At 41.4% G+C, this 16,676-nt stretch overlaps 1 protein-coding gene across 5 annotated transcripts in view; it reads right to left on the bottom strand.

The window, feature by feature from the left end:
* The window catches only part of FRMD4B (FERM domain containing 4B), a 325,730-nt gene that overhangs the window by 88,832 nt on the left and 220,222 nt on the right, over nt 1-16,676 (bottom strand). For 4 of the 5 annotated variants that reach the window (XM_064593817.1, XM_064593813.1, XM_045861985.3 and 1 more), the window contains one exon: nt 11,856-11,940. In XM_064593817.1, the coding sequence (XP_064449887.1) occupies nt 11,856-11,940 (85 nt within the window). Of the gene's footprint in view, nt 1-11,855; nt 11,941-15,364; nt 16,621-16,676 lie in introns of all 5 variants that reach the window. The other variant, XM_064593824.1, reaches the window with a different exon arrangement.

Genomic DNA, 16,676 nt, shown 5'->3' with positions numbered 1-16,676 from the left:
GGTATATCCTCCTGCTCAGCCTGGAGCAGAGGAAGTCCTAACTGGCTTAGTACCCAGATCGACATCTCTTGACTGAATCCAAAGATTTTTTGTTTAAAGAATCAGAACAGACCTAGGTTCTATCCTGTGGTCAGATCTAACATAGGCTTACAGTTGTCACTTTCTGCTTTATTATTTAACGGTATAGTATATATCCACAATGACATTTTCACAAGTGTGGTCAGCAGTCCATTAATAAATATTGCTTGAAAGAAAAATTTCATATGCAAGTAAGTTTGGACAATATCGGGTTAAACAAAATCGTATGTCTGCATATTGAAGAACTTCGTGAAGTCTTGAACATGTTCAAAGCATGTGGTGAATTTCCAAGAAAGTGGTCTACTATTCAAAGTTTCTTAAACTCTTTTTGGTAAGAAAATAGCTTAAGATCATGAGATAGATTCTTGAGCTGCAGATTTATTTTTTTTAAAAACTCATTTATTTATTTGAAGGAGATAGAGTATGTGTGTAAGGGAGGGAAAGGGAGGGGGCGAGAGGGGCAGATCACAGAGCCCTACTCAGGGCTTGATCTCAAGACCCTGAGATCACAACCTGAGCCAAAACCAAGAGTCTGACATTTAACCAACTGCGCCACACCCGGGCAACCTGAGCTGTAGATTTAAAGTACAGTATTCTGTGTGTGCGGGTGATTACAGACTCCTAATTCTGTTTGTGAGATTTCTTGTATTGCGGAGTTAGGAAAATGTCTCACCCTGCTTTTTATATTATTATGAAGGAGTAACAAGATGCATCAGTGAATTCTGGGTATGCACAGTCTTTCCGGTCCCTGGCATCTTTCAGAAACATTATGTCCTAGAAAGTATCATCATATGTATTGCCTTTAAAGTAAACACAACACACATCTACACACAAATGTACAAATGAAAAAATCCTTAAGACTTAGGACAGGCCATGGGAAGGTACTAGTGCTAGAATACCGATAAGGCAGCTCTCATTAGAAATGCTGGCCCTAAATAGGAACGCAGTAAATTTTTACTGAATGAATGAATGAATGGATGAATGAAAGGCAAATACTATGGTTTCTGGAGCTAGGCTGCCTAGTGATTACTCCATTAATCAGCAGTTTAACCACGGCCAACTTGTTTAACTTACTTATGTTTCCATTTCCTCATTTGTTAAAGCAATAATAAACAACACTATCAGTTATTGAGAGGATTAAATGAGCTACTAAAAGAAAGAAATCAAGGCCTGCTGCTTGGGGAGCTCTCAGGGAGGTCGAGCTGCCATCCTCGTTCATGTGTATGATTTCCCCCACAGAGCACCTCCTGAACCCTACTTGCTTTGCCTTTTCCTTATAAAAATTTTATACACAGCAAAAGAGACAAGGTGGCCAACACTATTTTAATTTTCTAAGCACGTTTTCAAATCACTGATTTAAAAAAAGGGGTGGTGGTCATCAATGTGCACTGATGACTAAGGTCAGACGTGATCACAGAGGCCTCCAGAAATGGTAACCGGGGCCACACCTGCAGTCCTGTTTTGGGCATTCAGTCTTCTCTCCTAGCAGGCAAGAGGCTGCCCAAGGTGGACCGCTGTCCACACGCTGAGCACTGCCAGGGTTCCCCAGTATCAGTTTCGGAATTTCCACATCATTGCCACCTGGCACAGATGGTTGTTTTGCAAAGGCAAGGTGTGCCCCTCTGCATTCTCACCAAGGAAGCCAAACAGGTTCAAAGAGCCCTCACCTGACCGACGACTCAGACACCAGCACTCTCCCGGGGAACACTTGACCCACACGGGGCCGTTTGTAGCTTTCTGGTAGGTTCTGTTCCTCCATGAGTATTCATGCGCTTCGGAAAGGAGATGAGTGCTTTGTCGCCCAGCCCAGCCTGTGGAAGGCATTTGGCTCCTGGCGTCCAGAGGCATCTATACCACCACGGGCTAACACCATGAATATGTACAACACAGTTCGGAATGAGGGAAAGAAGGAGCTGAAACTTCAGATGACTCAGATCCGCCTCCCCCATGGGGAGGAGACAGACAACCCTCATCCATCCAGAAGCAGTGTATGGAATGGTTAAAGTCCTAGATTCTGGCATCATACTGCTCCTCCACTTATTAGCTATGTGACCTTCTGTACGTTACTTAACCTCTCTACCTCAGTATTCCCACCTGTAAAATGGGGGAAAATAATAGAACTTAGGTAAGGTTTGGAGAACTAAATGAATGAATATACGCAGTAAGCACCTAGCAAATTATATGTATTCAGTACTCATTAGGGGCTGTGAACTGCCCACCCTGTAACAATAGCCCCCGAGGTCTCAGTTATGGAGGACAATTCTATTTCCCTGGAGCAATGATCAAAGAAAAGCAGAGACAAATGAGAGGTGCTTTTATGGGCCCCAGGGTCTTGCTGGTATCATTTTCTAAGGATACTTTTCCCATCTCGCTCTGTGATGTTAAGCAAACAACTTAACCCACCTGGGCCGCTGTTCTTTTATTTCTAAAAGGGGATCACACATTTTCTTCTTCGTGGGCTAGAGTGAGAATCAAATGCAGTGAGATGTGTACCACTTCACATAGTAATGGCACACACACAAGAACGTACAGAAAAGGCTCTGCAAACATTTCTTTCCTTCCGATCAGTCTCAGAGCTGGAAAGCAATTTCATACCTTCCTCTGCTCTCCCATTCTTTTTTTTTTTTTTTTAAAGATTTTATTTATTTATTTGAGAGAGAGAATGAGACAGAGAGAGAGCATGAGATGGGGGAGGATCAGAGGGAGAAGCAGACTCCCTGCTGAGCAGGGAGCCTGATGCGGGACTCGATCCCGGGACTCCAGGATCATGACCTGAGCCGAAGGCAGTCGCTTAACCAACTGAGCCACCCAGGCGCCCCTGCTCTCCCATTCTTAAGGCGGAAATGTCTTTCCTGTTTTAACTGCCAGGAAAGAAGAAGAGAAATGAAAAGGCATCTTTCTACAGTTGTCTCTGGACCTTGATTCGTATGTCTCAAAGCCAGGTTCAACCCATATTTAAACATTCTGCTTAACACCCAGAAAACCTAGTGATTCTTCAACTAAAGGGCTCAGGAATATGACCAAAGAACCTTGTTGAAAAGGCTGCTTTCCATCTCTCTCCTCAATTCCGACTCTGTGGTCTGGAGAGGGGCAAGAAGGCAAGAGCTTGCTCATTAAAAATGAGCATTTGTTGTAAATCTGATAAAAGTAGTCAAAGGTCACACAATGAGAAATGCTGCCCCAATCTCACCAGATAATTTTGAAATGGGAAAAAATGGCTCAGCAAGGCAAGGAGAAAAATCAAGAAATCCTCAGAGCATTTCCAGTTATAAACAGCCTCATATGGTGCTGGCAAGAAGCAGGCACAAAAAGGAAAGTATTGCTAAATAAATACTCTCTTATGTACTCAGTTCTAGCCATGGTTGACTTTGGCCTATATACCAATGGCTTTGTAACTGAAGTCGACCAGAACTAGTTTTCTGTAAGATTACTATTGACATTTAATTGATATCTACAATAACTAGAGAAAAATACAATAGGTTTTTGACTTCTTAAAAAGAAAGTATTAGACTATACATTGAATTTTCTCCCTGATAGGATCATTCTTACTCATTTTTTTTGCTGAAAATTGTAATTAGAGTTACCATAGCCTTGCTAAATGATAATGATATTCAGTAATACCTGGAAAATGAATTTTTAAGCATTGTAGATGTTTAGTTTCTCAGTAACTTTATATACATTTCATAGTTAATGCTAGTCATGTGATATAATAGACAAACTGTTTTGTTTATTTCTGGGCTTCTTGGGAAACAAGCGTTCATCATCAACAGCATCCATTCATTTATTGCATTAGTCTACAACAATTCATTGAATGCCCAATTCATACCACACTGTGTACGTGGGGATTTGCTTTGGAGTAAACAAAAGTGAAAAATCTCTTTCCCTTTTTTAGACTCTTCCGGGATACCCAAACTCAAAAATGAGGTCCAATATTTCTTTCAACACAAAGCTACCAATGGCTTCTTCGCTATATAGTATGGGCAATGATATTTACAAAACCATTGGGAACCACCCAGTGTTTCAAATGACATACTCACAGGGGTGAATTTTTAAAATATGAATCCACATTTACGTAGCTATGCAGAGCTTTAGACACAAGTCATATTTCTTACTAACCAAGCATGCAAAGAGATATTGTGGCTTTGTCAGTATTTGCAGAGAAGAGCTCTCTTTCCCTGCCTATATGTTTCTGTCTTCAATGGAAGGAAGGAGTTGGGAGACAGGGACAGCTATCTGGCAGAGAGAAAGAAGTGTGGGTAGTGGATGATTAGAGGTGCTGAACACGTCACTGATGGGAAGCATGTTCTCGGCACAGTTTGGAAGGAAGCCCCATTCACTCTCATATCCAGCACTGAGCCCTAAATTAATAGCAGCTATCACATCAGTGACTGATTTTCACCAATCAGTAAACCACCTACGTGTATTCTATACCCGAGACTATGTTCTCATAAAGCTTATTTATTCCTGTGTCCATGATTCAGATGATATTCCCTATGTGTGATGTTCTTAAATTATCATATATCTTAGAAATTACTTGAAAGATGCTTTACCACACACCTACCTGATCCCGTTACCTTATCATTTACAGGATCCTGTAACATCTCTTGGGACTGTTTGTTACTAGCCATCTGCATATTACTTAGATAGAAAATATTCAACTCTAAATTCTTACAACTGAATTAAAAAATTTATTGCAATAATATTCATAGGTCATAGTGCCTAACAATACTATATTTTGTAAAAGTTCTAAATTCTTTGACAAGTCACAAAACACTCCCATTTAGAAAGGATGTCTCAAGAACTGACATTCATAAGAAGGAGTGGAAGTTAAAAGAACTCTATTTTTCAGTACTTCCTCAAGACCAACAGAATTTAGCATACAAAGATACAAGAGAAATATCATGAGTTAAAATTTGCATTGTATCTTTATTTACATAGCAAGAGAGCAAAGAAGCAATCAAGGAAACTGTTTCAATGGACCATGGCCAGCTAGGTAGTGAAAAATATAACAAGCAGTAATTGTACTTTCCCCACAGGAGATGATGACCAACCGTGGTTTATGAAATGTTTTCTCCTCACTCAGTAAAGGCTGCATTTGCTATATAGGTATCTACTTATCAGTCAACAGTTGGAGTTCTTAAGGAAGCTCAAGTCTCAACAAAGAGAGGCTATAATAAAGTCTTTGGTGCTGAAGACCTTTTACTTTCTCCAAAGAATTAACCAAAAACTCTGATTTGAATACTTCTGCTTCTAGCCATGATGGATTAACAGGGACCGGATTTACCTTCTCACCAAATATAAACAAACAGACAAAACTGTAACCAAAAAACTTAAAAAACCAGCCAATAAATATGAAACAAAATTATTAAAACACTGAATAAAAGACAACAAAGGACAGTGAACCCTGAATGATGTGAACCCCATGAGTGCCCCCACTACCTGCCATGAGAATGTTTCTAGGCTGTGAAGGTGTTACACAGATGGAGCATGGTGGACTCTCTAAGTTGAGGAGACAGAGTTGAGAGACTGGGGAGACCAAAATGGATAGAATTTGCAGAACAGAGTGCCAGAGAAAGGAGAGCTTCACAGAGAGAATCCTGAAGATATGCAGAGTACTGATTGTTGCATGCATGGAAAGAGACTGCCCAAGGCTGGGGAAAGAAGTATCCAAGAAGATGAAGGGGAAGAGTACCTGGTCCTCACACAGAGCTGGTTCCCACAGAAAAAAATCGTAATTCATGGGTCATTGAGTAGACTACTTAGGAAGGTCTTGCCTCAGTAATCGGGAATAATTACTTCTAGAGTGAGCACTGCTCTAGGCCAGCCTAACAAATCATAAAACTAAGACTTGAAAAAAGTCAAAATGCATCTAAGTAATTAACTTTTATTCCAATACAACTGTCAAGAATATTTCAGGAATATAAAAATATGCAGCACCCAAAAAGTTAAACAATGTTCAGCATCCATTCAAATATCATCAGGCATACAAAGTAGGCAGGAAAACATGACCCATAATCAGTCAAAACCTACCAGAACTGACACAGATATTAGAATAAGCAGAGAAAGGCTTTGAAACAATTATTATAACTGTATCTCATATATTCAAAAAAATTAAGTAGCCACACGGAAGATATAAAAATTATCCAAATAAACTTCTTTTTTAAATTTTTATTTATTTATTCTTAAAGATTTTATTTATTTATTTGACAGAGAGAGAGAGAGAGAGAGAGAGAGAGAGCATAGCAGAGGGAGAGGGAGAAGCAGGCTCCCTGCTCAGCGGGGAGCCTGATGTGGGGCTGGATCCCAGGACCCCGGGATCATGACTTGAGCCCAAGGCAGATGCTTAACTGACTGAGCCACCCAGGTGCCCCACCAAATCAGACTTCTAAAGATAAAAAGTCAATATACTGGATGAGACCAATGGCAGACTAGATTGCAAAAGAAAAGATACAAATTGAAGACAGAGCAATAGAAACTATCCAAAATGAAGCATACACACAAAAATAACTAAATGAAAAGAAGAGAGCATGACTGGGCTGTGGTATAACTTCAGATTGCCCAGTATATGTGTAATTGGAGTTTGCAACGGAGCCATGGTGGGAATAGGAGAAAATATTTGAAGATAAAATGGCTGAGATATTTCGAAAACTGATGAAAATTATAAACTCACAAGTCCAAGATGCTCAATAAATACCAAAAAAGAAGAAACATGAAGAAAACTATACCATAGCACCTCATAATCAAAAGCACTGATAAAAAGAAAATCTTAAAAGCAGGCAGAAATATCAAGTGCTTACACAAAAACAACAATGTTGTGTGCATCTATAACATATCAAAAAGTAAAATATATGGCACTGATAGCATAAAGGCTGATGGGGGGAGAGAGAAATATACTATGGTAAGGTTCTCACACTACATGTGAATGGTATTATGTCACTTGAAGGTAGACGTAATAAGTTAAAGATGTATACCATAGGGCACCTGGGTGGCTTTTTTTCTTTTTTTTTTAGATTTTATTTATTCATTTTTGAGAGAGAGAGAAAGCGAGAGTGCACACACAAGCAGGGGGAGCAGCAGAGGGAGAAGCAGGGTCCCCACTGAGCAAGGAGCCCAATGTGGGACTTGATCCCAGGACTCTGGGATCACGACCTGAGCCAAAGGCAGATGCTTAACTGACTGAGCCACCCATGCGCCCCTAAGCTTCAGACTCTTGATTTCAGCTCAGGTCATGATCTCAGGGTTGTGGGGTTGAGCCCCCTGTCAGGCTCTGCCCTCAGTGGGAGTCGGCTTGAGGTTCTCTCTTTCCCTCTGTTCTGCCCCTCCCCCTGCACCCCCCCTCTAAAATAATAAATAAATAAATCTTAAAAAAAAAAAAAGATGTATACCATAAACCCTAAAACAACCATGGAAATAACAAGAAAAAGAGTTATAGCTAATAATCCAACAAAAGAGGTAAAATGGAATCATATAATGCAAAATAAATCCAAAAGAAGGCAGACAAAGGAAAAAATAACAGATGGGACAAACAGAAAACAAATAGGAAGATGATAGACTTAAACTTAACTATATAAAATATCACACCACATGTAAATAGTATATATATAACCAGTTAAAATACAGAGATTGCCAGAATGCATTAAAAAATCAAGATGCAATTATATGTTGTCTACAAAAAATGCACTTCAAATATACAGATACAAATAGTTTAAAAGGATGAGAAAAGATTTACCATGATAACACTAATAGAAGAAACTTGAAGTGATTATATTAATATCAAACAAAGCAGACTTCAGGAAAAAGAATATTACCAAGATAAAGAGGATCATTTTATAATGATGATCAAGAGGACATAGCAATTCTAAGTCTTTATGCCCTAATAACAGAGCTTTGAAATGCATGAAACAAAACTGATATTTTAACTAGGTCAACTTGCAAAAAGAAATAGAAACGTCCCTAGTAATAGCTAGAGATTTCAGTATCCCCTGTCAATACCTGATACAAGAAGTAAACAGACAATCAGCAAGATACAGTTCACTTGAACAATACTACCAACCAAGTCTAGCTAATGAAAACTATGGCATATTCTGGGTCATGAAACAAGTCTCAATAAATTAAAAAGGATTTAATTCATATAAAGTGTGTTCTCTGACTATAGTGGGATTAAATTAGAAATAAATTTTAAAAATGGCTAAGATGGGGTGCCTGGGTAGCTCAGTCAGTTAAGTGTCTGACTTTGGCTCAGGTCATGATCTCAGGGTCCTAGGATCGAGCCCCGGGTCCAGTGAGGGTCCCTGCTCAGCAGGGAGTCTGCTTTTCTCTCTCCCATTCATGCTCTCTCTCTCTTTAAGAAATAAATAAAATCTTAAAGAAATGGCTAAGATATTTCCAAAATTGATGAAAACTATAAACCCACAAGTCCAAAATGCTCAATAAACACCAATCATAAGAACCATAAAGAAAGCTATACCAACGCACCTCGTAATCAAAAGCAGTGATAAAATTCATGGAACATTCCACACAGGGACAGCAGAATACACATTCTTCCCAAGTGTACATGGATCACTTGCCAAGATGGAACATATTCTGGGCCATAAAACAAGTCTCAATAATTTAAAAGAATTTAATTCCTACAAAGTGTGTTCTCTGACCACAGTGGGATTATATTAGAAATAAATAACAGAAAGAGCTCTAAAAAATCCCCCAAATATTTGGAAACCAAAATGTACTCTTCTAAATTACAAGAGGCCATTGAAGATATATGAAAGAGGAATTTGGAAATCTTTTGAAGTAAATAAAAATGAAAACACAACATATGAGAATCTGTGGGATACTACAAAATCAGTACTTAGGGGGAAATTTTATATACTAAATGCCTGTATTAGAAAATAACATCTTTAACAGTGATCTCAGTTTCTATCTTAAGGAGCTAGAATAAGAAGAACAAATGAATCCCAAAGAAAAAGGAAGAAAGTAAATAATAAAGTTAAAAGGTAAAGATAATAAAGATCATAGCAGAAGTCAATGAAATAGAAACCAGAAAAACAACAGAGAAAATCACTGAAACCAAACGCTAGTTCTTTGAGAAGCTCAAGAGCAATCAACTTTTAGCCACACTAATTAGAAAAAAAAGAGAAAGGCACCAATTATTAATATCAGGATCAAAAGAGGTAACAGCCCTCTAGACCACATGTTAAGAGGGCGATAAGGAAATATTTTGAACAACTATGTCTACAAATTTGACAACTAATAAAAAAGCAGGCATACTAGAAAGGAAGAAGTAAAACTATCTTTATTAGCAGATGCCACAAACATCTATAAAGAAAATCCAGCAGAATCTACAAAAAAGCTACCAAAAATGATAAATGAGTTTAGGAATGTTGCAGGCAATATACAAAAATCAATTGTATTTCTATATACTATTAATGAACTCTCAGAAATTGAAATAAAAAGATACCATTCACAATTGTATCAAATAATAGGGAAGATTTAGGGACAAATCTGACAAAAGACCTGCATGCTGAAAACTATAAATACGGCTGAGAGAAATTAAAGATGACTAAAATAAATGGAGATTATACCTTATGTCCTGGGTCTGAGACTCCATACTGCTAAGTTGTCAATTCTTTCTACATTGGTCTATAGATTCAGTGCAATCCTAATGAAAATCTCATCAGGTGTTTTTCTGTTTTGTTTTGTTCTTTTTTTTAAATTAACAAGTTGATTCTAAAATTTATATGGAAATGCAAGAAAACAGAATAAAACAATGTTGAAAAAGAACAACGCTAGAGCTTGTTCTGATTTCAAGACATATTCTAAAGCGATAGTAATCAAAACAGTGTGTTATTGGCAAAAAGGTTGATAAATAGATCAATGAAACAAAATACAGAGTCCAGAAATAAACTCATGCATATATGAACAACTGATTTTTGAAAACCACTTTGGAAAACAGTTTGGCAGTACCGTAAAAAATTAAGCATATCTACCATATGATCCAGCCAATCTGGTCCCAGGTATTTACTCAAGAAAAAAGAAAGTATGTTTATATACAATGACTTGTCCATGAATGTTCATTGCATTTTTATTTGTAATAGTCCCCAAACTGGTACAACCAAATGTCCATCAACAGGTGAATGGATCATTTCGCAACATATCCGTGTATCAAATCATCCTATCGTACTCCTTAAATTTACAGAGTGTTATATGTCAATTATATCCCAGTAAAGCTTGAAAAAAATGGAGAAAAACCCACAGGGGAATTGAAAAACAATTTAAGGTACATCCATACAATGGGATACTTCAGCAATAAAAAGGAATGGGCTACTGATACATGCAACAACACAGATAGAATCTCAAAATAGTTATGCTCATTGAAAGAAGACAAAAAGATGGGGCACCTGGGTGGCTCAGTCGGTTAAGCATCCGCCTTTGGCTCAGGTCACAATCCTGGGGTCCTGGGATTGAGCTCCCCGCTCAGCAGGGAGTCTGCTTTTCCTTCTCCCTCTGCCCCTCCCCCTCCCCCGCTCATGCTCTCTCTCTCTAATAAATAAATAAGATCTTAAAAAAAGGAAAGTAAACAAAAACATCATCTACTATATGATTCTACCTATATACAACTCTAGAAAATGTAAACTGCTCCACTGTGGGAAAAGGAGATGTGCAGTTGCTGGGTATATTCACTATCTTGATTTTGGTGATCATTTCATGGCTACTATATATGTTAAAACTTACAAAACTGTATACTTTAAACACGTGCGGTCAATTATTTCTCAATACAGCTGTTTAAAAAAATCCAACAAAAACTCTGCCCGGTCTGAGTCTTTAATCAATTAATTCTGTGTGTGTGTGTGCAGTGAGCCACCCTTAATATTTTGGAGGCCTAAGGGAAATGTACCAGTGTAAGTTCCCTAACCCATATATAGTCTGCCCCCCTTATCTTTCTAGGCCAGGCAATCCTGGGCACCCCTCAGATGTGGGGTGATGTATCTGGACAGAAGGGGCTCCCACTGGCCCTGGAAGTGGGCATGGGCTCTGAGATCCTGAATACTGAGACTATAACCTAGAATGGAGAAGTTCGTTCCAGATGAACATATCTAGGTTCGCAGACTCCCTGCCTTGGCCAAGGTGTGGTTTGAGAAGGCCAGAGTAGAGGACCTTGAACGCAATGATAGTCTGCAAGGAGGTAAGATCAAAATTGAGAATGCTTTATAGCAATTTGACATCCGGGCGTGGGATCATTTCTCTAGCAATTCATGTTTACTGTATTTTACAAAAGCAGTGTGTCCTCCAAAGATTGGATACAAATAAAAAACAATAAAGCGGAAAAACCTGTCCCTCACCACAGATAATGGAGACACTGCTTTAAAACATGTGGCTCTGAGCAGAAGCCCCTAAATAAGATTGGTTTTGAATTATGAGAGATGTAGGGCATACTCTATGAAACAAGATTTCCAGTATGACTTTTTTTGAGGTTTCAATCACAATCTGACTAATCCACCTTTGTGTCTTTCTGGAATATTCTGTGTGGAGTACGAGCTGCCTTTAAGGCCATGGTAATTGTCTGTGAGCGTGAGTTCCCTGCAGATGGCTGTCTTTCTCACTCAGAATTTGAGAAGAGCTGGCTTTCATTTAAATTTATTTGTATTTTTTTATGGTAGTGGGAAAGATTATGGCCATTTTTCTTTGTTTGAACATGAAAGTCTAGGCAATACCACTGTCCCCCCTACTCCAGTCCGTCTGGAGTCATTCACCGAATATAACAAATGGGGCGGGCATCTTACCTTGTGCACACAGGACTTTGCGTTCAGGAAAAACAGCTCCACTGTGGTTTTATCCTTTAAAAACGATATGCTCTCAATGTAAAACCTGAAAAACAGTACAGAAGTTGGTTCTTCAGATTTCTTTCCCTCTCTCAGCATGATGTCATGTCCTCATTTAGCTTCCCCCAAAACAGAAACGATTACGAGGAACTAGGAAACAGTTGTGCTTTTTTTCCCTTTTAAAAGAAATCTGTAATACATATGTATGTCTACATATATGTACATATACATGCATATGAATGTAGGCATATATGCAGATAAAATCTCTTAACATAAAGTTTTTGTGTCTTGGACGATGAATTCAAGAGGAATCCAAAATGGTATCTACCTGCAAACTGCAAATGGTACCTAACTGCAAACCCAGCTTTATCTGTGTTGATCATTCTTGAACACAAGCATTCTGGGGGCTCCTAATACCTCAGACAGCTTCAAAACAAAGCCCAGGCAAAAGCAGAAGTAGAAAGTAGAAGTTGACTGAGTTAAGAACTATATAATGCAACATTCATGTCTGCTCTGGTTTTTAGACTTGAGGCGGGTGTGAGGGTGTGAGGGCCCCAGACCCACCTTGCCTGCATTCACCAGGCAAATTTCAATGACACCCTGCTCCTTCCCGGTCATCCTTCCAGGCCAGGGTTTTCTCTTGGCTGGAAGCCAGGCCCTCAGTAGCACTTAACCTTGGACTTTTTGTCATGCAAATCAGAGTATGCCAGGCCTCTCCCCACCCCCTTCCCTGGGCTTTAGTCCACACTCTAAGGAGAGCTCCGACAGCCCCTTGTAAGGAGGGGAGGGGAGTCCTTCACAATTCTGTCTTTTTTCAAAATCTCCTAATGATGAGGCTGGCCAGTGAACGCTAAGCTCTGGGTGGGTGAGCGGGCCAGCCAGAGGCACAGAAGTTTTTCTCAAGTTTGGAACCTCGCTTGATGAATAATGCATGAAGAGACCTAATGCCCCAAGACAGCTCACAGCTCGGCTCCTGGAAGAGAAGCTTGCTCTCTGATTGGTGAGAGTTAAGATCAACCAGGGCTAAAGTGGCTGGGGAGACTGACCTTAGCTCTGCACCATCATGACAGGCGGTGGGCATCTGTTCTCCACTCCCTTCCCTCCAATATGGACAGAATGTTGGATAAATAAATGAAACTGAAAAGGACCATGGATGATTTTATCACGGAGATGGCAAAAGCATTTGAAAAATTTCACCTCTAATGCTGAATCATCAAGGGGAGTTCCAGAAAGAGAATAAATCCTTTATATTTTTCCTTACAAGGGTTTATCTCATAAGTGAGATTAATGAGGACTGAAGATGGCTGGTTTGTGAGAAAGGAAAGTGAAGGACTCAGACAGGGAGGAGAATGTGGGGCTGGGGGAAAACAGGCTTCGGAATCAGAAAGATCAAGATAGGGACGCCCTCCTCCATCCTTTATTAGCTGTGTGGCCTTGGGCAAGTTCATGGGCTTCTTTGTGTCTCTTCTAAAATGGGTGTCATGATTGCACTCAGCTCATCGTTGGGGGGGGCGGCTCTTGAAAGGATTAAAGGAAGTCATATATAGGAAACAATAAATATTAACAATTGTTAATAAAAACCCATTCTCTGGAATGTCATGCTTTGTGGCCTAGGGGAAGTGACTCCAACTTTGAGTCTAAGATCCCAGCCTTCCAGTAGTGGTGGCAGCAAGCCTCAGGGGCCCCCTGGCTTTGTGTCGCTCAGCGCACTCCCTTGCTTCTGTGCCCTCAGCTCCTGCAGCTGACTTGCCCTTCTTCCTCCGACTGGTGGCTTCGGCTTAGTGCCTCCCTCTCTCTCACTCCCTCTGAGGGTCCCTGGCTTGGTTGGGCCACCGCTTATCCCACATAAGGAGCCTCTCTGGGGTGGAGCGCGCTCCTCCACCCCAGTTAACTCAATGGCTGCATCCTGAAGGACCTTCCGGTTCAACTAGGTGGTGGTGGTGGCAGTTGCCTGCTCTTTGCTGCTACAGGTACTTTATCCCTGTCAACTGAGGTAACGGGGGCAGGTTTCCTGAAAGGGGCAGCTGCAGTGTGCCAGCTACGATCTCCTGAGCTCCTGCTTACAGCTAGCCAGACGCGAAGCGCCTTCCATGCATTGTCTCATTTCACTCGCAACAATCGTTTCACTTAATCTTCAGTACAACCAGACGCCACAGGTGGCGACTTAAGAACCCATTTTACAGACGAGGAAACGGAGAGATGGAGGTGTCCCTAAGTCATCTTCTCTAAGCCGTACAGGCAGGAAGTGGGGGAGCCATGATTCGAACTAAGGCCGGTCAGACTTCAAAGTTCCCATTCCACACCCATGTGATAGAATGCTTTCCTACAATAACAATCACAATGAAAGGTAACACGCACACAATGCCATGGGGCCCGAAGGAGGGATGCAGTGAACTCAGCTTAGGAATCAAGAGGGAGAAGGTGGCCAAGCTGAGATCCATAGCACTAAGTGACACAGGACACGAAATGTCCCCTTGGACAACTGGGTTGAGTCTTAAAGAATGCATGAGTTCGCCAGGTAGCCAAGGGAGGAAGGCCATTCCAGGGAGAGGATATAATAGCCAGACCAGTCCTCTTGCTAATCTTCAAGAATTTAAGAACCTACATGCAGGGGGCTGGGTGGCTCAGCCCCAAATCAGCCGGTGGCTTGCCCAGCTCTGAACAGATAGCTTTGTACCAGAAACTGGGTTCCTCTTGTTTCTGAAGCCCAAGCCCCTGACTATACCTTCGTTCTAGTAAACAGGTCCCTATCTTGTTTCCCACCACTTTCTGGCGACCTGCCCTGTTGCCTTCTACCTTTCTTCTTTGGCATCTGATTACCTGCTCTCTCAATTCAGAATCCTCTCTCTCCCTCAAGGGGGCCATTGTAATGACTTCATATTTATGTAGTGTATGAAAAGTGCGTATCGTCCTTTGGGAGAATAACTCCCCAGGCACACCTATCAACATGTATCATGAAGTGAAAACAGAATCTAGGGCTTCTTAATGAAATAAAACGAACTCTCCCAGACTCATAAAATAAAGACCTTTTGTTCCAGCCCCCTTTTTGGTAAAAGGATACTGTTTCCTTTCTGCACACTTATTGTGAGTGATTTCACCAAGATTTTGTGAAGTTTAAGCCCCCGGTTCAATTTCCAGCCCTGAAATGAGCTCAGGCTTTTGGACTAGGCATATGTTTTAGAGACAAACCTCATTACAGCTGAGTAAGTACAATTTCTTGAGAAGAGAGTTTGCTTGGAGACGTTTTCCTCTAATTTGTGTGCTCCCCCCACTGGCTGTCTTTGTCCCTTCCTGACGGGACGGGTGGTCACCTAACCGTTTAGCAACGATACCAGAACATCGAACTTCAGTGATGTGAAAAAGATGGCCTGGGGAGGAGGTGGGCCTGTCGGCCCAGTGACAACACAGATATGCCAAAAGGCAGAACACAGGAGTTGTTTGACATGGGCTGTTCTTCAACAGTCACTTACCGGTAGGTGGCCAATATTTTCTTCTTGGGGCATTTATTCATTGTGACCAAAAGTCAACACCATGGAGTTGGGGAGACAGCCTCATCCTGGGGCCTCGAGCTGGCCGTCCGGCTGCTCAGTGCTCCCCTGCTTCACCTGCCCCACATCCCAGAGCCATGAGATGTTTTAAATGTGCTCAATATAGCTGGAGGCATGCCACTCAGCAGCCAATGGGTGGCGGGCATTATTACTAGATTCTTCTTCTTCTTCTATAGATGGCACTATAATAAAAGGCAGTGACTGAGCCGGGAAGCTTTTTTAAGACTTTAGCAAGTGTCCTTCCTAAGCTCTTTCTCTCTTGGACCCAAAGTGCTCCCCAAGTGTCCATTTGACCCAGAACAGGAAAATGCCATGAAACAAAAGTCTTTCTGACCAGTTATGACTTGTTCTCTGCCAACTGAGCATATTTAGTTTTCCAGGGCCTTCCTTATGTCTCCGTGATATCTTCAAAGTCGGGGAATCGGGCAAGAATTGCTTAATGACTTCGCATTCTGAACAATGCTGAGCTTGTGAGTGGAGTCCAGCGAGGGCCTCCTTCTGGGTTTCAGTCAGTTATTGCGGGTAATTTCTGGCACTCACCGCAGCCGCGGGCCCAAGAAGATTCCTATCAGATCCCAGGCCACATTCTGAGCAGGGAGATCTCTGCTCATTGCTTGTAATGACCCGGCTACCTCATCGTCTCACTTTATGATGCATGCAGAAGCCAGCAGTGTAATTGAAGTATACTGTACTTTCTCCAAGCTATTATGCAGGGCTCGTGGGAGTCCCAGATGCTCCTTTCATCTCTGGGAGGGGTGCAGTCTGACAGAATTCCCCAAGGAAAGCACAGTTTGCTTCCACTATGTGCTCCCTGCCAAAAGACGCTCCCTCACTTCCAAATTTCCAGGCATCTCTAGGAGAACCAGGGAGGGCCCTCCAGATAAGTCTGTAGGAACCTGCCCTGTTGCTCACTCCCATGGTGTGGCTCTTTCTGAGATCCCCAGGGAAGGGCTGGAGGCCCAGGAGGGTAAGGACCTTGCTGTGACCTGTCAGAAAGGGGTCCAAGGAAGTCTTCTGCCCCAGGCAACCCATTAAGTGTCCAAGTGTTGCTTCTTCCCTTCCAAACTGCAAAACAGCCTGCTCCCATCCTCCACGAGCAAAATAGGGATGCAGGCTTTGAGAAGAAGGCAGGAAGGGAGGCAGGAGAAGGGAGATGGGGGCCAGGGGGATGGCCGGCACTGTGAATGACAAAGACAAACGATGAGATCTTCCACCCAGGGCAAATGTGAATGGG

The sequence above is a fragment of the Mirounga angustirostris genome, unplaced genomic scaffold (assembly GCF_029215605.1).
Source record: "Mirounga angustirostris isolate CCGP_5_RB_7025 unplaced genomic scaffold, mMirAng1.0.hap1 SCAF_1, whole genome shotgun sequence".
NCBI lineage: Eukaryota > Metazoa > Chordata > Mammalia > Carnivora > Phocidae > Mirounga > Mirounga angustirostris.
This window is presented reverse-complemented; position numbering and strand designations above follow the sequence as displayed.